Source organism: Pseudophryne corroboree, chromosome 10 (assembly GCF_028390025.1).
Source record: "Pseudophryne corroboree isolate aPseCor3 chromosome 10, aPseCor3.hap2, whole genome shotgun sequence".
Lineage (NCBI taxonomy): Eukaryota > Metazoa > Chordata > Amphibia > Anura > Myobatrachidae > Pseudophryne > Pseudophryne corroboree.
The window spans coordinates 311,376,411-311,403,573 of record NC_086453.1 but is presented as its reverse complement, the minus strand read 5'-3'; the positions used below and the strand labels follow the sequence as shown (position 1 = coordinate 311,403,573).

The following is a 27,163-nucleotide window of genomic DNA, read 5'->3' as shown; positions in this document are numbered from 1 at the left end:
AGAGAGCCAATCAGATCCCAGACCTTACCCTGCAGCAGCAGAAGCCACAGACACTCGGAGCTCAGGAGGATTCAGAGGAGACAGAGTGACGTCACTGATCTTTATATCACCCAAGCTATACACCACCACTGATCAGGGGGAATAATTTAGGAGGGCTATGGACAAAGTCTTTGCTTGAGTATGTTTTGGACTGTGGGAAAAACCCAAGAGAAAACACAAAAACCATGGAAAGAACATGCAAACTCCACACCATAATCATCGGAATTGGTCCCATGTGAGACAGCAAAGCAAACCGTGCACTGAGCAAGTTGCCATCCACATTATTGTAAGAAATTCCCAGCCGGTACGCCGTACCGCCGGGTCGTCCACAATACTGCATTCCGCTGGCTTCGTTCTGTGTGAGGGGAGGAGAGCGCAGCGCCTCTCCTGCCCCTCAATTCTCTTGGATGCCCAGTCTAAGGGGCCCTACTCACTGGCCGATACGCCGCCGAGCTGCCCGACGGCGGATACGGCCAACGAGCGACCCGTCAGCGGGGGGGGGGGGGGGGGCAGTGACGGGGGGAGTGAAGTTTCTTCTCTCCCCCCGTCACGCGGCTGCATTGAAGTGCAGACAAATATGGACAAGATCGTCCATATTGGCCTGCATGCACAGCCGACGGGAGACCAGCGATGAACGAGCGCGGGGACGCGCATCGTTCATCGCTTAAGTCTCCACACTGAAAGATATGAATGAGTTCTCGTTCATTTATGAACGAGATCGTTCATATCTTTCAAAATATCGGCCAGTGTGTAGGGCCTATAACTCTCCATCGGTGGCGGCGCGGTCAATCTGAATAAGGCACCGGTTTACTAGCCAATCAGAGCTCATGGACCAGCAGCCGCGGCTCCTGATTGGCTGCCGGTCCGCGAGCTCTGATTGGCTAACGAACCGGCGCATCATTTCAGATTGACCCCGTCGCCGTTGTTGAGTGAGACCGGGCATCAAAGAGAATTGAGGGGCAAGAGAGACGCTATGCTGCGCTCTCCGCCCCTCACATAGAAGAAACAGAGCCAGCGGTAAGGGGTGGGGGGCAATGAGCGCACAGTGGGACAATGTATATCTGTCACAGGGGGGCATTGTATATCTGACACAGTGGGGGAATTGTATATCTGGCACTGTGGGGGCAATGTATATCTGCCACAGGGGGGCATTGTATATCTGGCACTGTGGGGGAGTTGTATATCTGGCACAGTGGGGGCATTGTATATCTGACACAGTGGGGGCATTGTATATCTGCCACAGGGGGGCATTGTATATCTGGCACTGTGGGGGAGTTGTATATCTGGCACAGTGGGGGCATTGTATATCTGACACAGTGGGAGCATTGTATATCTGACACAGTGGGGGCATTGTATATCTGGCACTGTGGGGGCAATGTATATCTGGCACAGTGGGGGCAATGTATATCTGACACAGTGGGGGCATTGTATATCTGACACAGTGGGGGCATTGTATATCTGGCACTGTGGGGGCAATGTATATCTGGCACTGTGGGGGCATTGCATATCTGGCACTGTGGGGGCATTGCGTATCTGGCACTGTGAGGGCATTGCGTATCTGGCACTGTGGGGGCATTGTATATCTGGCACTGTGGGGGCAATGTATCTCTGGCACTGTGGGGGCATTGTATATCTGACACAGTGGGGGCATTGTATATCTGGCACTGTGGGGGCATTGCATATCTGGCACTGTGAGGGCATTGCATATCTGGCACTGTGGGGGCATTGCATATCTGGCACAGTGGGGGCAATGTATCTGGCACTGTGGGGGCATTGTATATCTGGCACTGTGGGGGAATTGCATATCTGGCACTGTGGGGGCATTGCGTATCTGGCACTGTGAGGGCATTGCGTATCTGGCACTGTGGGGGCATTGTATATCTGGCACAGTGGGGGCAATGTATCTCTGGCACTGTGGGGGCATTGTATATCTGACACAGTGGGGGCATTGTATATCTGGCACTGTGGGGGCATTGCATATCTGGCACTGTGGGGGCATTGCATATCTGGCACTGTGGGGGCATTGCATATCTGGCACAGTGGGGGCAATGTATCTGGCACTGTGGGGGCATTGTATATCTGGCACTGTGGGGGAATTGCATATCTGGCACTGTGGGGGCATTGCATATCTGGCACAGTGGGGGCATTGTATATCTGGCACAGTGGGGGCATTATATATTTGGCACTGAGGGGGCAATGTTACTTCATCATTGGGCATTGTGTATGTATATTATATATGTATATTATACACACAATGTCCAGTGATAAAGTAATATGTTGCTCAGAGTCTGGCCCTGCCCCCGATCCCCACATTGTAAACGAAAATGCAGGCTTTTGCGCATGAACTAGTCATATAAATAGTTTTCACCATCGAATACTTTTGATGTGATGGTTAGTAACCATTGCATCGAAAGTTTCAATGGTGGAGCATTGCCATCAAATGATGTTTTGCTTTCGATGTCCATCCCTAGCCCCAACTGTGTCTATTTCAGAATTAGGACCTCTGAGGAGTGACCCCGCCCTCTTGACAGGCCCCTCCCCCTCTGACTCCACACCCCATTAGGGCTGCTTCCATAAATTTCCCGGCCTGGTGTTCGATCCCAATCCGCCCCTGTTATATATATATATATATATATATATATATCTATCTCAAAATCTATATCTATAAAAATGATCATCAACAACTTTTGAGGTGTATATTAATCATTAAGACTTACATGTAAAAAATGAAGTTAATAAAACTTTAAACGCAAGTCACAAAAAACTCTGACCGATGTAAAAAACTCTGAATGCATATTAGAACTGTTTTTTGTTAATATAAATATACATTTCAGTATATTGTTTTTGTGCTAATTAAAAGTAGTGTTTGAATCGCAGGATAAGAGACATCCAGATGTTTGCAGAGATACTTAACTATTTTCCTTCTAGTTCTGAGACAAAGGCTGATGTATGAGACCAATTGAACGCTCCTGTACGTGTGTTCAGCCATCTGTTCACTTCCATAGAGCAGCTCTCCTTGAACTTCAGTAAGTAGATGTCTTTAAAAAATTCACAGGCAGAGTTCAGAAACAAAACTACGGGACCGATGCAGACATCAAGTGCAACCTCTCCTTTGATATTAGCTGTGGGGAGAGAAGGCAAATGATTACAAAGCACATCTCTACTTTGCAGTTGATGATGTCATTGGCTTCTGACTGACATTCTAACCAATACACCTCTAACAACTTTGGGCCTTTTTCAGGTTTGTTAGCAACACAAAAAAGTTTGCATTTGGGCAAAACCATGTTGCACTGCAGGTGGGGCAGATGTAACATGTGCAGAGAGAGTTAGATTTGGGTGGGGTGTGTTCAAACAGAAATCTAAATTGCAGTGTGAAAATAAAGCAGACAATATTTACTGTGCACAGAAACAATATCACCCACCCAAATCTAACTCTGCACATGTTACATCTGCCCCACCTGCAGTGCAACATGGTGTTGGCCAAATGCTGACTTTTTTGGATTGCTAACAAACCTGAATAACCCCCATAATTCTTAATTTCTACAATAACACAACAGATAGGAAAGCACGTCGGCTACAAATACGAATACAAGTTTATTGTCATCAGCAAAACAAGTTTGACATATGAAATTACATTGTACAAGACACACCAGTACAGTGAAGCATCGATCCATGGTACAAAAGAAAATAGACACAATAAAACTCACCATGTTACCATCAAATAAGAATATACATTTACACCACACAGCATTCGTACCGCAGATGGGAGGAAACTATTACGCAGATGCCCCGTTCGTACCCTCAGTGTTCTGAACCTCTTCTGAGATGGAAGTTTATACAAATACACATAAAGCAGAGCCGGATTAAGAGGGTGGCCCCGGGGATAAGTACCCCAGGCCCCCGTTTTTAAAAGGGCCCCCCACCGCAGATCGGATCTGTGTTCCGATCTGCGGTATTGCGCTGCGCTCCCTGGAGCCGGCGCCACGCGTAGCCGCAGGACAGCTCATCGATTGCTGTCCCTGATGGCTCTGGCTCCCGGCTCCACTGTATTGAAAAGGCTGGCGCCGCGGCCTCACGCAGGGAGTGACTGTAAAGAGAAGGACAGCTGAGCGACGGCTCTGCTGTCCAATAATCTGAGGAGCAGCAGCCTGCGGCTCAGTCATTGGCTAGGCGCGCAGGCTGCAGGGAAGAAGGAGGACAGCGCGTGGAGGCAGCAGCCAGCACCGAGTCTCAGCCAGCACTCCTAGGCAGAAGATTATCTGTGGCTGTGCAGCCTGCCAGGAACAAAAGTACATAAAAAACGTAAGGCTGGCTGTATTATGTACTGGTTTTTATATATATATATATATATATATATATATACATACACACACACACACACACACACACACACACACACACACACACACGTGTGTGTATGTATGTATATATATATATATATATATAGTTGATGCAAACGGATCGGCACTCACCTATTTGTACTACTGTGCTCCGGTGCCCTCTGAAAATTCATTACAAGCAGCCATTCCATTCCATACAGCGGCACTCGGAGTCTGGTTTAAAAGGTGCAATAAAGTGCTTTTAATCGGTCATGGTAACAATTTGCAATCCAACGTTTCGGGGTGTATCCCACCCCTTTGTCAAGGTGAGCAAACGAAAAGACTTTTCGTTTGCTCACCTTGACAAAGGGGTGGGATACACCCCGAAACGTTGGATTGCAAATTGTTACCATGACCGATTAAAAGCACTTTATTGCACCTTTTAAACCAGACTCCGAGTGCCGCTGTATGGAATGGAATGGCTGCTTATATATATATATATATATATAGATTCGTTGAGTTCGGCACATCTCCGCATAAAAGTTAAATACCTTCGCCCGTTGCCTTCCGTGAAGGAGACTGAAATAGCTTCCCAATAGATACTAGCGTGTACGGCGGCACTCAGGTCAGAAAAACGACAGGACACACAGCCTCTGGTTTGCCAAACCAGAGGCTGTGTGTCCTGTCGTTTTTCTGACCTGAGTGCCGCCGTACACGCTAGTATATATATATATATATATATATATATACACACGTGTGTTTATATATATATATGTGTGTGTATGTATATATATATATATATATATATATATATGTGTGTGTGTGTACATATATATATATATATATATATATATATGTATGTATACTGTAAGGTGGCATTCCCAGCTGCCTTGTACTGTAATAAACTTGCACTGATGCCTCCCAATGCCGAGCTCTGGCCGGCAAGTAGATCCACCAGGGCGGCATGCCACACAACTTGTAATAAAAGACTCTTAAGGTGGGTACACACTGGTAGATATATCTGCCGATCAATTGATTGGCAGATATATCTATGGACAGATCGGGCAGTGTGTTGAGCATACACACTGCCTGATCCGGCGGGGACTGACGTCATGAACTGGGTGGGCGTGTACACACGCCCGCCCAGTTCAGCTGTCAATCACCGCCGGCCGCCGCAGCATGTGTACGGGTGGTCGGCCGACCGCCCGCCCGTACACACACAGCAACGCGCCAATATATTGGTAGATATATTGGCCGTCGGCTGTGCTGCGGGGCCGACGCAATACATCTGTGAACAAGGGAGTTCACAGACGTATCGGCCGTACACACTGGCCGATGGACCCGCGATATATCGGCCGTTCAAGAGACGGCCGATATATCGGCCAGTGTGTACCCACCTTATGTCCCGTTGATGTCAATGTTTCAGAACTTTTTACTTATGTTCTTGCGTCAGCATCCTGACAAAAGAACATAAGTAAAAGAACATAAGTAAAAAGTTCTGAAACGTTGACATCAACGGGACTAAGAATCTTTTATTACAAGTCTTCTTGAGTGCCGCACATATACAACTGTCAGGGCGCACACATGCGCACACACTCTCTGTTTATGTATATATTTGTATTATGGTTTTAATGTTAGACCTCAGGGCCCCCCTGTCCTAAGTACCCCGGGCCCCCCAAAGTCTTAATCCAGCTCTGACATAAAGGGTGTGTGGCCTAGCTGTTCATCGAGCCAGATGTGTTTTTTCGGGAGTTCCTACTACTGCCATCTTACCCGGCTGTGTGGGGGCACCCTGTGTCCTCTCTCCTGCTCCCTCAGCTACACCTGACCTCCTACACCAATGGGGGACCCTCCAATGAGCATCCAGCCGCTCCCCATGTCTTTCCAGAGTTGAGGCCTAGTTGTGTTTCGGAAGCCAGGTCCTCGATTTTGTTGCAGATCCCGCCGTATCCCGGACCTCCGCGATTTGATTCTGGTGAGCCCCCGGCCCTCATTTTTTCTCCTCCTGGCCTTCCTGTTCTGCCGCTGGACACCCGGTCTACCTGCCCTGCCAGGTTAAGAGGTGCTCTGCCTGCACAGGTACCCGGACCCGAGACTCTAGAAGCTGTCATCTTGGAGCAAGGTAACTCCAGCTTGATATACTCCAGTTCTTGCAGCTGTGGGGTTACAGTCCCCGGGGTAAGCCCCCTCTATGATTCCTGTGTGGCACTACTATTGGCAAATGGTAAGCTGCACCACTGTTCCCAGATTGCTGATTACTGTTTTCTCTGGTATAAATCTACACTTCTGGGCTCTCTGTTTTACACCCATGCAGTGATTGCACCCATTCCAGAGAGACTGCTGTCTTACCTATCTGGAGGGTCCTGTGCCCCTGTGTTGCTTTGGGATTTCTGCTATATAGCTGCATTCTGTGCCACCATCTTAATGCTCCTGCAGCTACTGTCAGAAGCGCATAGTGACCTCCCTTGATGGTGTTGTTGTGTATTTCTACTGTTGAATATACTGTTTGTCTTGCTTTCATCCTATATTTGATTTTTGTCACCATCCCATGGTGTTGTAAACATATGCCTTGAATTCGGAGTGGGTTTCTGAATGCCTGAGACCTCATGCCTTGATACAGCTGGCTATGGTTTAATGACACCATGCTGAGGGGAACCTGCTGGGATGTGACACCTTACCAGTGCTGTGCCTATTGATATTCTACTAATCGTCCCACTGGAATCTACATGCCTAATTCAGACCTGATCGCAGCAGCAAAATCTTTCTATAATGGTCAAAACCATGTGCAGTACAGGTGGGGCATATGTAACATGTGCAGAGAGTTTTAGATTTGGGTGGGTTATTTTGTTTCTGAGTAAATACTGGCTGCTTTATTTTTATTTTTACACTGCAATCTAGATTTCAGTTTGAACACAGCCCACCCAAATCTAACTCTCTCTGCACATGCTATATTTGCCGCACCTGCAGTGCACATGGTTTTGCCCATTAGAGAAAAGGTTTGCTGCTGCGATCAGGGGGTAAATTTACTAAGGTGGGAGTTTTTTTTTAGAACTGGTGATGTTACCCATAGCAACCAATCAGATTCTACTTAACATTTATCTAGCTGCTTTTAGAAGATAATAGATAGAATCTGATTGGTTGCTATGGGCAACATCACCAGTTCTAAAAACCTCCCACCTTAGTAAATTTACCCCCAAGTCTGAATTAGGCACTATTTGCTTTCTCTCTCATGGGGAGCTATAGCACAGTAAAGCTGCTGCCACTTCGGCCAAATATTCACCTAACTCTGCCTTTCGTACCTTATTTGGAGTTGCCTCCTCAACATCCACCCATATGTGCTCTAGGTCTCCACACATGGCTTCGGGGAGCTTGTATGGTCCTTCTACACCTGTTCACCAGTCGGCTCACTTATCTCCCACTCTCACCATTGGAGGCCCAGATATCAATGAGAAATGAAACCACCTGCAGTCCCTATCTACAAGGCAGAAAATCAAACAGGACCTACAACTCCTGGAAAAGAGGATACAGGAAACAGTTCACACCCACGTCATGTCACCTCTATTAAGTCTGATCTCACACAAGTTGCAGATAGGGTAGTGCTGTTAGAGGAACATAAAGAGGATGTGGACACTTAATTTGAGAATCTGAGCTCCCTGCTTAGGCGTCAATCTCGCCTGATGATGGGGATGCAGAGGCGCCTTGATAATTTTGATAACCAGGACCGCAGAAATAATTTGCGGATCCATGGTGTCCTGGAGGATGTCAACTAGCCTGGTATTGAGTATGCACTTACAAAGATTTTCAATGAACTCATGGATGCTGCTCCGATGCTCGAATACACTTTGAGCAGGCCCATCGTGCTCTTCGCCCCAAATGCATGCCATCAGAAAAACTCTGGGACATTATCTGCCAACTACATCATTTTAAAGTTAAAGAGGACCTCCTAAATGGGGCCTGACAAGCGATGCCGATCACCATTAATGGTGATTCAGTCCAGATTTATCAGGACCTATCCTGGAACACCCTTCAGCAGTGGCGTCTGCTTCGTCCCCTCATGTAGGAACTCAGGAAGTGGTATATTAAATTTAGATGGGGCTTTCCTCTCAGTATCCAGGTGTTCCATGAAGGAAGATCCCTCATACTTCAAGAGCCAGATGATTTACCCCATTTTTGTGAATTCCTTGGACTGCCTTCTCTGTCTCTTCCTTATTGGCTTGGCCCTCTAGATACTCCAGAGGACCCACTGCCACATAGGGATTCCTGAATGATAGTCAGAAATTCCAGGCTCAGGCCACGTGAGACCTCTACAACTGATGATACAGATGTTACCTGATCTGAGATTGCAATGGCTACCTGAGTATCCTTTATGTTTTCATTGACCGATTGTGGCCTGTATGTTTATATTTTTATAATTTCTTCCTCATATATTGTAGCCTTAGGTTTACTATCTTGTTTAGCCTACAATTGCCTATTATATGTTGCCCATTTATGGCTTAGGCACACTTCTTATCTTGATTATTTATTTCACATAACTGTGAGACTTCACTTGGTGTTATGTGAGAAGGTGTCTGGCATCAGTGGGGTTTACTTACCCCCGGCGTGGGACCTCGATCAGCGGCGGCAGGTGGAAGCGGCACCAGGCTACGGGTCTGGATGAGCTTGCATCTGAAAGGATTCAAGCTCATCCAATCAGGCCACGGCAGTCCCGATCTGGTGCTCGCGGTGTGGCAACCAATCGGGACTTGCCGCGTCATAGCTCCGCCCCCTCCCAGCATCTTATATTAGACGCTGTGGAGCGGGGGAGCACATTAGGTCATCGGAGAAGGAGCAGAGAAGAGCTCCTGAGGAAGGAAGAGCACCAGAAGCGGCGGAAGCAGCGGGATCAAGCCCGAAGACTGCGGCGGGATCCAGAAGACGACTGCGGCCGGCGTGATCCAGCCAGAAGACGGCGGCTGAGTTCAGAAGATGGCGGCTGGCGACCCGACCTCCCTGCTCGGCTGAGGACCGGAGAGGACTGCGGTGCGTGGTACGAAAAAGAGCTGACGAAGTGCCCCACCGCAGCCTCTTCCAGCAACATGGGTAGGCGGCCTTGGGCCACCAGCACTAACCTCTAAACCTCTCTAGGCCACCAGGGTTCAGGTGTTAGGCCTGTGGGTATAGTCAGGCCCCTCCGGCCTGTGTTCACGTAGTCAGGCCCCGCCGGGCCTGTGCCCACCTTCAGGCCTAATGCCTGTCCCCACCTCCAGGCCTCCGGCCTGTGCCCACCTCCAGGCCTCCGGCCTCTGCCCACCTCCAGGCCTCCGGCCTGGGCTCACACCCAGGTTTCCGGCCTCTGCCGTCACATAGGCTTAAGTCTGTATCTTAACAGGGATGAACCCATCTTGGATTTGTGTAAATTGTTAGCCCGGTGCGTGAGATAATCCATTGAAGGTTCAGGATAAAGGGTTGCAGTGTGCAGGGCCTGGCCCAGATGAGGTTCCGCAGTGAGTGAGCCTGTGCGGTAGCTTACTGAGGATCTGCGTCTGGCTGGGTGTGAGGGACCGGCTGGTTCCCGCGCTGTGAACACTGTAAGGGATTGGAGGGGCTTTGGAGTAACTGACCCGTTTCACATGCCTCAACTTCCCGTTAACCTGGAGTGGACGGCTGTCCACAACAGAGAACCCTATTTGCGCTCGCGTAAAGGGGGATCACCCATAGTGCCTGTTAACCTGTGAGTGGAGCCGGCCATACAGTGTTATATCAACACGCAGGGGTATTATTCAATTCTGATTCGTTGCATTGTGGTTGTACATTGATGGTGTGATCTATGTCAGTTACAGCTAGAAATAGTAGAGTCTCAGTTGTATTTGTTGTATTGTTCGGCAGGTGAAGTTTGGCAGAAGTTAGTTGTTTGCTGTTTAGTTAGATAAGCTTGCAGTTAGGGAGGCTGCTCTTCTTCCCTATACAGAAGCAGATATCCACTTCAATCAAGGTGACCAGTGAGTCTGAAGTGAGTATCATTCTGTGTCTGTTCGTTACCCCCGAGCACCGGTCTAGGGGCTTGCTCACGGACGTGAGAACCCATAGTCACGCTGCACGCGAGAGTGCGTGAAAATTGGACAGCTGAGGCTTTTTAGCCTGTGATGAACTTTCACCCAACCGGTGAAGGTCGCTGCTACCCCTGACATATACCCTTCTCTGGTGAAAAAGAGTGGATACTTCTTAACCGGCTCACTCTCCTTTCTAGATTAACTGCCGACCGCTTCTGGGAGGAGACATCTGTGCTCTGGATTTGTCCAGAGGTCCTGGTTCGTTAAAACCTCTGCGTCCGTCGAGTGAGAGGGTGTGACCACAGGTAAGCAATGGGAATACACCTGCATGGCAGCAGGCACTGCACTGCTGTTCCCCCTTTCCACAGTTACATCCCTAGTTACCCTCATCCCCCCTCCCCCATACTCCGTTGAAAATATGATGTCCATGGACCCTTTAGGGGACTCCGTGGCTTCTTTTACAGAGTTATTTTTCAACATTATCCTGTTATCTGCATTGTTGATAATAATTGCTAATGTTTTTCTTATTGTTTTGATCCGTTTCTTGAATTTTTCTGTCCTCTTGTCTTTCCTATTTTCTAACACCCTTGCCCTACTTTCTCTTCTATCACTTTTCCCTTCTCTTTATGCAGATGCAGTTTACCTTCTGGGGGGTGGGTCAAGTCATCTGACTCTCAGATACCTTTTTGTAGGTTTCCCTTATGGCTAGGTTAACCATTTTTTGAATAATGTACAGGGCCTTAATATACCTGAGAAGCGTTCCCGACTACTGCATGGGGTGCGGCTCCTGTTAGTTAAGGCTACAATTGCAAGTCAGATGTTTTCCTTTGTCAATCTCTATATGCCTAACCAAGGTTAACCTAGCTTTCTACGCAAATCTCTGGGGCTCAATGAGGATCAGTTAGAGGGGGTTTTAGCTGTTGGAGTTGATTTTAATTGGGCACTAGAGCCCTCATTGTATACTTCCTCTGGCTCCCCCAGTTCTTCTCAAACTACAAATTACTTTGTCTGACCATGCTTCTATTTTCCTGACTCTACACCCAGGGCCTGCGACAGGGGGGGGGGAAGGGGGGGGGGGGAGAGGACACCTGTACAGAGCCCCAAGGATCAGAAGGGTCCCAGGGATATGCCTGGGTTTGGGATGGGGTGGGGGAGCTGGGAATGCAACATGGAGTCATTGGGGAGAGACAGGCTGTGGGGTGTGTGGGAGAAAGGAGAGAGCGAGATACAGACTGTGGTGTTTGTGGAGGAGAAGGATATATATATATATTTTTATTTTATTTATTTATTTCAGTTTCTTATATAGCACAGCAAATTCCATTGCACTTTAATATATATATAATATATAATATATAAATATATAAGTATACTCCTTGATGAAGTCCTAAAAAATTACCAAAGGACGAAACGCGTTAGACAGACAAAACCACTCCTCCATAAGGATCTCAGATAAGCTTTTATATCAATTTTGTATTGTACAAGTCCAATTTATAGATTTTGTTTGTTTTATATGTGTTTATATTAAAACCTCAAAAATGACTACACTATGGGCTTTTCTTCCCATTGTTGGGAGATTTTATCCTATTACTAAGGGTTCCCACTATGAACTGCGGAAGAAGAACGTCAGAAAAGAACCCATTATATGGAAGAATTCCAAGCCCTGAGAGTACTTATTTTTAAACTACCTAAGGCTGCGGGCACACCATCTTGTCTTCAAATCTGACACTGGGTGCACTATTTAATCTGCTGCATAACCATTTACCACATCTAAAAAAAATGTTTATATGAGCACACCTTTCTAGTGTTTTTGCAATATTACACTATGCAATATTACACTTTGCTTTCTTAATCTCCTTACGGTCTATTCACGGAGTTACTGGGAAAGCCAGAAGTTCTGATCAGGAGAAATACAGCTTTACACTACAGGCCTGAATACACATGAGTTGCGGTACGCATATTATGATTTAATTTTCACTGAGAAATCACTGAACACAGAAGGCGCTGGGTTCTACCATTGTGTATAAATATATATATATATATATATATATATATATATATGAATCTGAGAGGGCCCTGGATATACTGTACCGGGCCCCAAGATTTCTGCTGCCAGCCCTGTCTACACCTCCGCCACCCACCACCTCACCAGTGGCAGTGGAAATTCAATAAGCAGCTACTGCGGGAAGATGCTTTGGGGGATTATGTCTCCCACAATGTCATTGACAAAGTATCACCTGTCTCGATATTAAAGTATTAGAGGCCCTATATTGTGTCATTCGAGGAAAATGTATTGAACTTGGTACTTTCCTTAAAAAACGAAAGCTTGTATACAGAGATGCTCTGTTATTTAAAATATGGCTGTTAGAACTGAAACATAAATGTGTCTTGACCCCAAGATACCATGGTAGAGCTTCAAAAAGCTAGGACTGCCCTCAATAATCTTTTAAATGATGGGGTTAAAAGAGCTTTTAGAAGGTGTTGCCATAAATTTTACCACTGGAGAAACAAATCAGGTAGGATGCTAGCGAAGGTGCTTAGAGCGCAAATATCTTTAGCATACTTGCAGTGCATCAAAGACCCTAATGGTACTCTCCATCATACTGACAGAGAGATAGACTCTGTTTTTCAGGACTTCTACTTAGGGTTGTACAGTATATCCTACCCATGGCTCTCTCGGACTCCGCAGCTCGTGACCTAGCAATTTGGGACTATCTGGAAGTCATTGCTTTTTTTATTCTCCCTGGGCTTTGGACTTTCCATTTATGGAGGCAGAATTGTCAGATGCCCTTAAGACCTACCCCTCTATGAAAAGACCAGGTCATGATGGATTTACGGTGTTGTACTATAAGGCCTTCCCAGGACAAATTTTTGTGCAGTTTTAGAGTAGCTCAATACCTACTTAGCGCTTGCGATGACTTCAGACTATTCAGTTCCTGTTTTGACATCACAAACACGCCCTGCGTTCGCCCAGCCATGCCTGCGTTTTTCATGGCACGCCTGCGTTTTTTCGGACACTCCCTGAAAACGATCAGTTGACACCCAGAAACGCCCACTTCGTGTCAATCACTCTGCGGTCAGCAGTGCGACTGAAAAGCTTTGCTAGACCCTGTGTGAAACTACATCGTTCGTTGTAATAGTACATTGCGCCGCATACGCATGCGCAGAAGTGCCGTTTTTTGCCTCTTCGCTGTACATGCAGCTAGCGATTAACTCGGAATGACCACCACTGTGTGTGCGCTCCAGCCCCTGCTGGGATGTCGTCTCCTCAGGTACATGCAGGGACAATGGCAGTATTATTCCCCTGTTCTCCTTTCCCATGACATACACACACATATATATATATATATATATATATTGCAAGGAATAGAAGGCTGTGCGATCAATGTTTAACGTCCTTAATAATCCATAAAGTCCATGTATATTTTTGATGATGGTGCAGGCGCTTCTAAACAGTGTAACCACACTGTTGGTATGAACTGAAAAGGAATAATGAAGGCGCACTCAGTGAATCAAGAATAAAACAGATTTACTGAAAATAACAAGCTCACATACATCAAGGTAAGAAATCACCGGCTCATGGAAATCGACCAAGCTGCATCTCATATCACTCTCAGCGGTCCGTTTCTCAGGTTGCCGGCATATGGTAGTTCTCAAGTCCGCGTCTTAGCTTGCAGGACAAAAGTTCACAGTTGGAACAAACACGTCTTGGTTTAGGCCACGCCCAACGCGTTTCGTCACGATATGACTTCGACCCCCTGACGAAGTCATATCGTGACGAAACGCGTTGGGCGTTGCCTAAACCAAGACGTGTTTGTTCCAACTGTGAACTTTTGTCCTGCAAGCTAAGACGCGGACTTGAGAACTACCATATGCCGGCAACCTGAGAAACGGACCGCTGAGAGTGATATGAGATGCAGCTTGGTCGATTTCCATGAGCCGGTGATTTCTTACCTTGATGTATGTGAGCTTGTTATTTTCAGTAAATCTGTTTTATGCTTGATTCACTGAGTGCGCCTTCATTATTCCTTTTCAATATATATATATATATATATTTTTTTTTTTATTAATATATAGTCTGTGTGCGTATATATATATTGTCAAAGTCGAAAAATATTGTAATGCATGCCCCATGTACTAACCCCATGCACATGCCCGCTGCGTGTGCACTGTCTGCCGTGCGTGCACATATCCGCAATTTGCGTAAAGGACCTTCCATGGCCATGCGCCTTAGTGCGTGGTATGCGCCTTTACGGTAGAGTTTGTGAGCGCATAGAGGGTTATTAGAACATTACATATTTAACCCAAATAGTGTACATTTTAGATATAGCTCCCCTAGACCGCATCAGCGAGTATCAATAGTTTAAACAGTTCCAGGACTAAGGGATTTGCCTTTGCATGATAGGAAGGGTCAGACTCAGGTTAGAAGGTGATGTCTAGTATCCAGCTGTAGGGTATTTTGAGGGTAACATTCCGGTGTTGGTTAGAGAAAGATCGCATGTTCCAGCGTATAGTTATGTGCAGAAGTAGAATATAGATATTAACTGTATTTACTGTATATTATGTATGCGGCGGGAATCCAGAGGATACCTCCCACCAGAGCAGTTGGGGAAAGACATCGCCCACCTTTTCAAATCAACCTATGACCTCACCTGTAATGAAAAGACACATCTCTGCGTCCAATGGACAATGCGATTACAGTGACCATTGTATTGTGTATGTAAGTTGTGTATAAAAAGACCGTTGTTGCCTGGCCGGTCAGAAGACTTGAGCGCTTTCTATCTGACTAGCGGAGGACCGGCCGGGTTGCGCTTGCGAACATTCTCACGTATGTACATTCTCTGTAGCCATTATTCTGTTTAGACTTATCTTGTTAGCCTGTAGTGTATAATTTGTACTGTTTTACCTTTTGGAACAATCCACGGCGGCCTTAGAACCCTGTGGTTTCAACTACAAATCGTTGTTGTGTCTTTACTTTCCTGCAAGGGTTTTTAAACTGTATTTATCTGTATAAGGTGTATAAGTATTGATAAGGTGTACGCACTGCGGGTACTTTATACCGTCAGCCCTACTTAAGGGTTAAGGTATAACATTGTTGCAGTAAATTTGCTGCTAAAGGTTTAAAATGTAATCATATCATAGCATTGTATCATTAACAAGGTTTAAAGGTTATCAATTGTGTGTGCACATGCTGTGTGTACTCTGTACACTCAGAGCGGCGTGTGTACGCCAAGTACGTACCACGTGCGGGACTCTGTATGCAAATATTGTACAAAGTGCGCAGCACGTGTATTCAGTCTAGCGGCCATAGCGGCTCCACGGTAATAGTGTATCTAGAGGTATAGCTTTATGGTTTAAGATAATATAGACATTATCAATTGGGAGCTCGTCCGGTTCTTCCTCATACCCGCAGCCTAGCAGGTTTACGCAGACTTTATCTATCAGCAAAGGGTGGTAGGTGGATACACTAGTGCTGATTAGATAAGCGTCTGCCCTGCATGGTTTGAAGGGATGCTGGAGGGATCCGTAAGGTAAGAACGCAAAGCTATTTTTAAATCTGTGAAATTTCTGTTTGGCGCCAAATGTGCACACATCACACGCATATACCTGTTTTATTGTACTTTGCATATCTGCTCGCATTATTGCCATAATTACCAATTACTAGATTCATTTTGACCTGTACTGAAAAAAATTGTTGCTATTTAGTTAAAATATAGAGTTAATATTTAAGGGAGTAAGTGTAAGACACACACACACAGCCTGGCCTAGTTGTAAAGGTTGATACAGAGGAAACTGTGTGGTGTGTTAAGTGAGCAATAATAGGTAAATATCGCTTACATTTATAGAAGTGTGGGATTTGTAGTACTGCGGACGTACGGCCTTTGTACACGTGTCTCGGACAAAACATGGGACTGCGTACGCAACGTAAAGGCATACACAAGTGGTGTGTTTACGCAACGTGCGTACAGGTACGCCCACTAAGTACAAATCACACAATAGCATTGTTTTAGTTTAGGCGCGAGACGGTAGCCACGCGATAATAGCACAAATTTGTTCAGTTTCCAATATTTAGTTTAAATAACTTTTTCTTACTGTGTCACTTCTGGTACTAAGGCTGTTTTATCTGAATGAAAGTTAATTTTCTGTACAGAAAAAACAACAACAAAGTGTATATGAGCGAACGAGCGTGAGTGTGCAAACAATAAAGGTTTTGTGGACCCAGGGAATTCGGGATCCCGTAGGAGACCACACCAGGTGAGTGGACACTTGGTGGCGTGAGAGTGGCTTGCTCACGTTAACATTGATTAGAGTACAAAGGAGCAAGTAGTAGATAACAGCAGACCAAGAGGTCAGCGAAGTCAGAAAACCGCTGACAAAGTCAAGCGAAGCTCTGAATACCGCGGCCTAAGAGGTCAGCGGAGAGTTGTGTAGAGAGCGCAGCCCAGGTGGTTGGCGTAGAACCCATATAGGCCCATTTTGAAACGCTCCGGCTGAGGTTTCGCAGCCTGAAAAACGATTCCATTGGTCGTACGGCGGATAAGTAACAGTTACCTATACGCTGTGCGATTGTACCGCGCGTTAGTGGGTGCAATATTTAGCTCAATGTGATACCCTTTTACGACATTTGTGTAAAATCGCGGGATCATAGGCGCTAAGTGTAGCACACGCAACGTGATTTGTGTAACAGTTTTTTTTTATTTTAGGGGAGTTTCGCTGGTCACTCAGATAATCTCCAACGACCAATATTTACTGGGAAAGGGTAAGTCACTCCCATATTTTTCCAGTAAATAAAGGTTACACAGGGGCCCTAGGTTGGGTACGACCGGCGCTGACGACAGTGTTTAGGTGTATTGGCCAACGTGGGCGTGAGTAGGTGAGAGCACTCGTTGAACTTTCACCGTTGCCTTATCACTGAGTATTTTGGTTTTTTGTAGGAATTAGCTGAGAAGGCAATACCTGCAAAAGATGGGGGCCAGTTGCTCAAATAAGGGACGATCAACCAGGGTTCAGGTTGATATTCCGCGGCCCAAGGGGTCGGCGAGGTACATAATGTGTGAGAAATATGGATCACACGCAGAGGTTTTATGCAATGAATGGGAAAGTATGACTGCGGAAGATAGGGAACCATTCCCTAAGGTAGGCAGTTTTAGTCCAGAGGTGTTGCAAAATTTAAGGAGAAGGATATGTCTAATAAAATCCAGCAAACAAAGGATTAGACATACAGATTGTTTACATTTATGGCAACAAGAGGGCGATATGCAGAGGGAACTAGCTCACGCAGCTGGTTCCAACCCTAGCAGGAAACTGATAGCAACTGCGCCAACACCACCGTATATTACAGGAGAGAAAGTGGCTACAGACAATGGCATACTGATATATGATAAGAGTGAATTTAATAAATGTGTTAATGCTAACCTGTGCAAGTTGTATCCCATCTTATACTTCCCTCAGGACTGCGACCAAGAAGATGAGCCCAGCACGATATCGGCACTCTCTCTAGCAGCCACCATACGAGACACCCAGGTGGGCACGGACCAACCAATAAGAGTAGTGAAGGCCCCTAGCGGAGGAGTAGGTGAGGTTGTGTCCACAGGTAAGTACGGTACAGTACATTATGCAGAGACAATTGCACCTCACATTGTAGAAGCAACTCAGAATGATGTAATTGAACTAAATCCTGTCAGGGTGATAGCAGTCCCCAAAGGGAGGACTGACGCTCAGGGAGTCACTCCCGTCAGGAACATTGCTATGCATTGTCCTTGGTCCCGGACAGAATTGAGAACAATTATTTCTGAATTTCCCGATCCCAGAAAGGATCTAGCCGCATGTCAGAGGTTTGTTAGAGAATTAGGTAACGCCACCGAACCCACAAACAAAGATTGGCGGACAGTGCTACGGGCACGTTTGCCCTCCAATATTGACCCAGTGAAATTCATTGCTGATTGTAAATTAGACGCAGAAGTACCTCTCACTGATGAGTACACTCAGGAGAATGTACGACAGATCAATCTGCAGTTAGGAGTATATTTCCCTACTGTTGTCAAGTGGAATAAATTTTTTTCCATAAGACAAAAAGAAGGTGAAACTGCTTCTGAATATTTCCATCGAGCACTGCAGGAAATGGCTAGATACACTGGGGTCGAGGACATTAAGGAAAATGTACATCATAGAGAGGTAGCTGTGTCCGTATTAATGGACGGCTTAAAGGAAACGTTGAGAACAAGGGTACAAACCACTCAACCTAACTGGAGAGGTATTTCGGTGGCTGCATTAAGAGAGTCCGCTATCGAGCACGATCGGAACATCATTAAGCACAGGGAGTCACAGGGGGATAAGCTGATGACCGTAAGTATCAAAGCCCTGACAATGAAGCCACATCAGCCAAAACCCCAGACCCCTGATGGTAAGTCGTATGTAGCAAAATGTTATAATTGCCAGAGGGAAGGACATTACGCACGAAACTGTAATTTTAAAGACACACATAAGGTATAGCGACCCCCTAGACCAGAACATGACCCACAGTGTAACACACATAATTGGGATCAGGGACAGCATAGGAGGAGTTATGAGCCACATGCAGGAGAAACCAGGAGGTACCCACCTAGGAGGGACTGGCAGACCTCTGGAAATTCTCAGCTACCCCCCTCACATATTGTAGCTGCCAGCACGCTGCGGGAGGGTCACAACATACAATAGGGGTTAGGCCACACCTGTAGTCTGCAGCCAGTGAAGTTAATTGCTAGCCTTGGTAGTGAACCCGAGGTCACAGTTGATGTAGCTGGTAGATCACTACCTTTCCTTGTAGATACAGGGGCGGCCAGATCAGTGTTAAATTCAACGGTAGGTATGAAAACCACGGGTAAAACAATTTCAGCAATGGGGGTAACAGGAGTAGTGCAACACTACCCTTTAAGTAAACCAGCGGAGATTACGATAGGGCCTTTGCAAACTAAGCATTCCTTTTTGCTAGCTGCATCGGCTCCGACTAATCTACTTGGGAGAGATTTATTGTGTAAAATGAGGTGTGTCATATATTGTACTCCTGAAGGTGTTTTCTTAGATATACCCGAGAATCACGTTCAGGAAGTGCAGGATATGCTAGACACCCCACAAAGGTTAATGTCACACTCTGCTGTTATAGACAGGTGTCCAACCAAGGTAGAGGAAATGATCTCCCAGATGCTGGAATCCCTCTGGACCAAAGATGGACAAGACACTGGATTGATGGCAAATGTAGCTCCTGTAGTAGTGCAAGTAAAAGATGGTAGGATAGCTCCAAAAATCCCACAGTATCCTCTGAAGCCAGAGGTGGAATTAGGAGTTTACCCAGTCATAGAGCGCTTGCTACAACAGGGCATCCTAGTTAGGACGTCCATCACTGCCAATAGTCCCATCTTCCCTGTGAAAAAGAGTGGGGGGAGGGGTTACAGGCTAGTGCAGGATCTAAGAGGGATAAACAAAATAGTTGAGAGCCAATTCCCCGTAGTGCCAAATCCAGCTGTCATCCTCCTGCAAATTCCCCCTACTGCGAAATTTTTCACTGTCATTGACCTCTGTTCTGCTTTCTTTTCTGTCCCTCTGCACCCTGACAGCCAATACTTGTTTGCATTTACATACAGGGGAGTACAGTACACCTGGACTCGCTTACCCCAAGGTTTCATTGACAGCCCAAGTATTTTCTCCCAGGCTTTGCATGACTGTTTACAATCCTTTCAACCTGAGAGCGGATCAGTATTAATACAGTATTTAGATGACTTACTGCTGTGTTCAGATTCACTCGAATCGTCCTTGAAAGACACGAAACAGCTTCTGTTTCACCTTTCTAACACGGGACACAAGGTTTCAAAGGATAAGTTACAGTTGTGCCAGACCAAGGTAAAATATTTGGGACATTGCTTGACACAAGGACTTAGACACCTCACCGCTGATAGAATACAGGCGATTCGCGACATGACTCTGCCACAAACCCAGCAACAGATTCGCACTTTCCTTGGAATGTGTTGGTACTGCCGAAACTGGATCCCAGGGTTCTCCATACTGGCTTTACCTTTGCAGGAAATGGTCTCCTCGAACAAACCAGACCGGATCTCTCACACAGATGAGTCCGAACTGGCATTTGAGAGACTTAAACAATGCCTATCACAGGCACCTGCACTAGGCATGCCAGATTATGGGAAACCCTTTGAATTGTACGGTACGGAAAGTGCTGGGTGCGCAGCAGGTGTTTTAAACCAGAGACATGGTGATGCCAGCAGGCCGGTAGCTTACTACAGTGCACAGTTGGACACTGTAGCACGGTCTCTCCCCACATGCTTGCGAAGTGTTGCAGCGATAGCTTTGCTAGTGAGTAAAAGCGAAGATGTACTGTTAGGACACAACCTGACCATCCATACACCTCATGCTGTGTCAGCCTTACTGAACTCTGCCCAAACCAGACATGTCTCATCTGCACGGTTTACAAGGTGGGAATTAGCACTAATGGCCCCTGTAAACATCACCATAAAAAGATGCAGTGCACTAAATCCTGCAACTTACCTCCCGGGTATGCCTGGACAGGCACAAAGGGTGGAGGATGATAATGATGGTGAAGGAGGATTTAGTACAGACACTGACACACATGATTGTATGGAATATCTGAACCAAACTTTCACTGCAAGACCCGACATTAGTGACAACTCACTGGAAGGCGTAGATTTTACTTTTTACACTGACGGTAGTTGCCACAGACAGACAGACTCGGGAGACTTGTGTACTGGATATGCAGTCGTAGATGACAGAGGTATCATAGAAGCTGAACCCCTGGGCCCACTGCACTCAGCACAAGTTGCTGAGCTGGTCGCCTTAACCAGAGCGTGTGAATTGGCTAAGGGTAAGTCTGCCAATATCTATACAGATTCTAGGTATGCCTTTGGAGTAGTGCATGATTTCGGGGCCCTATGGCGCCTCAGAAATTTCATGACGGCAGCTGGCACACCCGTAGCGCATGCATCTCACATAAAAAGACTTCTAACAGCGATACAGGAACCTGACAGAGTGGCTGTTATTAAGTGTAAAGCCCACACGTACAGCCAAGACCCAGTGTCACTTGGTAACAGCCGGGCAGCCGAAGCTGCTAAATCAGCAGCCAGCACCCCCATACAGACAGATATCACACAACTGATGGTATTCAATACCGTCAACACACAAAAATTTAAGTGAAATGCAAAATTTGTGTTCTCCACAGGAAAAGGCAGTCTGGAGGTCTAAAGGGTATGGCCAGGAGTACTCAGGACTCTGGACAGATGGACAAGGTAAGCCAGTAGCCCCCAGAGCATATCTTCCAAGCTTAGCTGAGGCAGCACACGGTCTGACTCATCTGGGCAAAGAGGGCATGTGTAAGCTGGTGAGAGCCTACTGGTGTGCGCCAGGATTCTCTTCTCATGCGGGTAAGAGAGCAATGACATGTCTTATCTGCTTGAGGAAGAATATTGGAAAGTCAATACCAATAGAACCATCCCATATCCCGCCAACAGACGGCCCTTTTCAGGTGATACAAATTGATTTCATACAGTTGCCCCCCTGCAGAAATTTAAAATATGTGTTAGTTTGTATAGATGTGTTTTCAAATTGGGTAGAAGCATTCCCGGCTGCCACAAATACTGCTATGTTTACTGCAAAGAAAATTGTGCAGGAATTTGTGTGCAGATATGGTATCCCTAGGATAATTGAAAGCGATAGGGGTACCCATTTTACAGGTGAAGTCTTTCAGGTTATGTGCAAACTGATGGGAATTAATAGCAAGCTGCATACTCCGTACCCCCACAGGTGAGTGCGAAGGTGGAAAGAGTAAACAGCACTATTAAGAACAAGTTAAGCAAAGTGATGGCTGAAACAGGATTGTTGTGGCCAGAAGCTTTGCCACTTGTATTGTACAGCATCAGAACCACTCCCAGATCCCCCCTTAACCTATCACCCTTTGAGATTCTTTTTGGTCAACAACCCCATGTAATACTAATAATTGACCCCCAGGATGATTTGAAATGCAATAATGAAGTGACTGTAAAATATTTGGTTAAGATGAGCAAGCAGTTGAGGAATCAAAACAGAATCTTAAAGCTGGTGATTCCTGACCTACCAAACAGTAATTGTCATGACATTGAACCTGGGGATTATGTAATGATTCAAAATTTTCTACGCTCAGGTTGCCTTATTGACAGATGGGAAGGACCGTACCAAGTCTTACTGACCAGCACGACAGCATTGAAGGTTGCCGAAAGAGAGACTTGGGTCCACTCGTCCCACTGTAAGAAGGGCACTGACCCCGAGAAAGCCCGTGACAAAGAACAGACTGCAGAGAACATCGTATCACTGGAGTGTCTGTTCCGGGACGATTGAGGCGGCACCTGAGCAAGGAGAATAACAAGACCAGAGGCGGTTGTCGCACCAGCTTTCTTTTTCCTTTTTATTATTTTCTCCATCTCCCATTACCCTCCTTTCCTCCCCCTCCTTGTTTCCTTTCTCTCCCCCTTAACAAGATGGACTTAGCCCAAGAGACTGCGTTCCGGGTTTTCCTGTTGACCCTGTTGTTGACCAGAGCAGTCTGGTGAGAGTACCAGAGAGGTCGAGAAAGGATCTGGAATGGTTTCTGATGACAAGGACGGATTTGTAGAATTCCAAGAGCAACACATTCACCGAGCAAAGGCGAGTATCAGAAAACGATCTGGTAGTCAAGAAACTAGGAGACACTGTGAAGGGTTATTAGCTGAGGAAAATTGTATCTGTAGAAATTGTGAAAACATAGTTGAGGACGGGTGCATCCAGAGATGTCAGTCCAGCCTTAATATCAACATGGACCGTCATCCATTGAGTGACTATCACTCATTAGTGGGTAAGGTTTTAAACCAAACAGAATGCTGGGTGTGCTCACAAGTACCTCAAGGTCAGAGCAAGTCAGGACTAGTACCGTATCCTTTAACAATAGATGAGGTACTTGAATTACGGGGTGGGAGACCGGTGGACAAGAAATTTAATATTTCTAAGCCCCCTAGTTTGAAGCTCCACCAATACCATGTGGATAGATCCTTAGTATGTTTTAACATTTCCAATCCCCGAAAGCCGGGAAATTGGGAAGTAACATGGAATAACCAAACCATGGCATTTTCACACAGAGCTGATAGAATGCCTGTAGACCCTGAACTTATACGCCAAATAGCCGACGGTGGAAGGTATTTTCGGTATAGGTATACTCTAGGAAGTAAGGCCATGCGGGTTGGAGAAGTATCTCCAGGGTACTGTGCGCATATCATACAGCCTGATACGTGTACTGATCAGATGAGAGAGAAAGGGATAGGATTTTTCACTTGGAAAGTTTGCAATATGGTAATGTCATATTCTGTCCCATATGTTCTCCCCGATGATGCATATTTCATATGCGGGAGGAAGGCGTATAAGTGGCTTGCCCCAAACTCAGAGGGATTGTGTTACATTGGAAGAGTGTTGCCAGAAGTTATGACCATAACCCATAATAAGATGAAAGACGTTCACCGCAATGCTCAAGCTCCTTACACTCATACTCACTATGAACACATCGTTAAGAGACACCTCATAGATAGGACAGAGCACGCAGCCTCTGATTTGATCCACAAATCCACCGGGATTCAATTCCTACTCGCGTTAGACATCACCCGTACCGCCAGAGGAATTATAAATTATAGGTATATCCATGCGCTAGCGAACCTGATAGATAATATCACCGAGATGTATGATGACACCTCCAGATTTACAGGGAGGGAGTTGCAAGCTTACAAAACGGAACTGATCCAGCACAGGATGGTCCTCAATTATATCACAGCGGCGACAGGCGGGTACTGCGTCACTTTGGCAACTCAGTATGATGTGAAGTGCTGCACGTATATTACAAACAACACTGATGACCCAACCGAGGTCATAGATCAAAAGATGGACGATATCTTACAGTTGAAGTGGGAGTTCCGAAGGAGACACAACCTTACCCTTACTGCTGTGAGTAATGAACTGACCGGCTGGGTCTCATGGTTGAACCCACGCAATTGGTTCTCAGGTTTAGGAGAATGGGCTCAAAATGTTATCGTGAGTGTAGGAAAGTTTCTCCTTTGTATCCTGGGAGTTGTCATAATGATTGGCTTGATATTTAGGTTTGTTCGAGTTTTAACGCGGCGCAAGCGCAGTACCAAAGTGATGAGTTTGAGGAGCGGGGGCATTGCTACAACAACTGATTTAATTTATGACCCATCAATAGAGACAATGGGGGTCATTCCGAGTTGTTCGCTCTGTAAATTTCTTCGCATCGCAGCGATTTTCCGCTTATTGCGCATGCGCAATGTTCGCACTGCGACTGCGCCAAGTACATTTGCTATGCAGTTAGGAATTTTACTCACGGTTTTTTCTTCGTTCTGGTGATCGTACTGTGATTGACAGGAAGTGGGTGTTTCTGGGCGGAAACTGTCCGTTTTATGGGTGTGTGTGAAAAAACGCTACCGTTTCTGGGAAAAACGCGGGAGTGGCTGGAGAAACGGAGGAGTGTCTGGGCGAACGCTGGGTGTGTTTGTGACGTCAAACCAGGAACGACAAGCACTGAACTGATCGCAGATGCCGAGTAAGTTTCGAGTTACTCAGAAACTGCACAGAGATGTCTTATTGCAACATTGCGAATCTTTCGTTCGCAATTTTAAGAAGCTAAGATTCACTCCCAGTAGGCGGCGGCTTAGCGTGTGCAAAGGTGCTAAAAGCAGCTTGCGAGCGAACAACTCGGAATGACCCCCACTGTTGTGATAAGACGTGATTCCACGGTCCGTTTCTTTCACCCGTTTCTCCTTTGTTTTCCCTCAAGCAAAAATACATCCATTCGGAAAAGACTTTGATGAACAATGCATCCATTCGGAAAAGACTTTGATGAAAACTACATCCATTCGGAAAAGACTTTTGATGAACAATACATCCATCCAGAAAAGACTTTGATTAACACTTTCAGCAAAGATACACCCATCCGGACAAGACTTCAACCAACACCCAAGAACGATTACACAAATGTTATGTGAATGTATTTGTGATACGTGTCTTATCTTCATCTCTACAAACTTTAGGTAGTGTCACACATAGTCGATAGGTAATACCCATATATTAGCATTCACATATGTTCCCCCTCCATGTATCATCAACTAAATGTGCACCCCATTTGTTGGAACAAGAAGCCGAAAAGAGCTCGGTAGTGTTTGTTGGCCCACTTACAGACCCTTAATACGGGATAAGAAGGATTTAATGTATACTTCGCAATACCTCAAAGCTTATCTAGAACATGTACGGCACGATGATACATGCCCCTCAGACGGATTTCATACATACATGCTTTTACTATCCCACTAGGTCATACATTTCCCACCTACACCTCTCCTCCTACCATCCAATCATCTGTAGATATTGTATTGTATATTTTTCTCTTTAATGTTTAGATAGTGGCAGTTATTGTTGACTGCCAAAGGGTGGACTGTCAAAGTCGAAAAATATTGTAATGCATACCCCATGTACTAACCCCATGCACATGCCCGCTGCGCGTGCACTCACTCTGCCGTGCGTGCACATATCCGCAATTTGCGTAAAGGAGCTTCCACGGCCATGCGCCTTAGCGCGTGGTATGCGCATTTACGGTAGAGTTTGTGAGCGCATAGAGGGTTATTAGAACATTACATATTTAACCCAAATAGTGTACATTTTAGATATAGCTCCCCTAGACCGCATCAGCGAGTATCAATAGTTTAAACAGTTCCAGGACTAAGGGATTTGCCTTTGCATGATAGGAAGGGTCAGACTCAGGTTAGAAGGTGATGTCTAGTATCCAGCTGTAGGGTATTTTGAGGGTAACATTCCGGTGTTGGTTAGAGAAAGATCGCATGTTCCAGCGTATAGTTATGTGCAGAACTAGAATATAGATATTAACTGTATTTACTGTATATTATGTTTGCGGCGGGAATCCAGAGGATACCACCTACCAGAGCAGTTGGGGAAAGACATCGCCCACCTTTTCAAATCAACCTATGACCTCACCTGTAATGAAAAGAAACATCTCTGCGTCCAATGGACAATGCGATTACAGTGACCATTGTATTGTGTATGTAAGTTGTGTATAAAAAGACCGTTGTTGAATGGCCGGCCGGGTTGCGCTTGCGAACATTCTCACGTATGTACATTCTCTGTAGCCATTATTCTGTTTAGACTTATCTTGTTAGCCTGTAGTGTATAATTTGTACTGTTTTACCTTTTGGAACAATCCACGGTGGCCTTAGAACCCTGTGGTTTCAACTACAAATCGGTGTTGTGTCTTCACTTTCCTGCAAGGGTTTTTAAACTGTATTTATCTGTATAAGGTGTATAAGTATTGATAAGGTGTACGCACTGCGGGTACTTTATACCGTCAGCGCTACTTAAGGGTTAAGGTATAACATCGTTGCAGTAAATTTGCTGCTAAAGGTTTAAAGTGTAATCATATCATAGCATTGTATCATTAACAAGGTTTAAAGGTTATCAATTGTGTGTGCGCACGCTGTGTGTACTCTGTACACACAGCGCGGCGTGTGTACGCCAAGTACGTACCACGTGCAGGACTCTGTACGCAAATAGTGTACAAAGTGCGCAGCATGTGTATTCAGTCTAGCGGCCATAGCGGCTCCACGGTAATAGTGTATCTAGAGGTATAGCTTTATGGTTTAAGATAATATAGACATTATCAATATATATATATATATATATATATACTGTATATAAATA

At 45.7% G+C, this 27,163-nt stretch overlaps 1 protein-coding gene across 1 annotated transcript in view; it reads right to left on the bottom strand.

Annotated features, from left to right (window-relative positions):
- The window catches only part of LOC134965576 (nicotinamide N-methyltransferase-like), a 74,402-nt gene that overhangs the window by 35,918 nt on the left and 11,321 nt on the right, over positions 1-27,163 (bottom strand). The window contains exon 2 of the mRNA XM_063941934.1: positions 2,954-3,161. Coding sequence (XP_063798004.1) covers positions 2,954-3,161 — 208 coding nt within the window. The remainder of the gene's footprint in view (positions 1-2,953; positions 3,162-27,163) is intronic.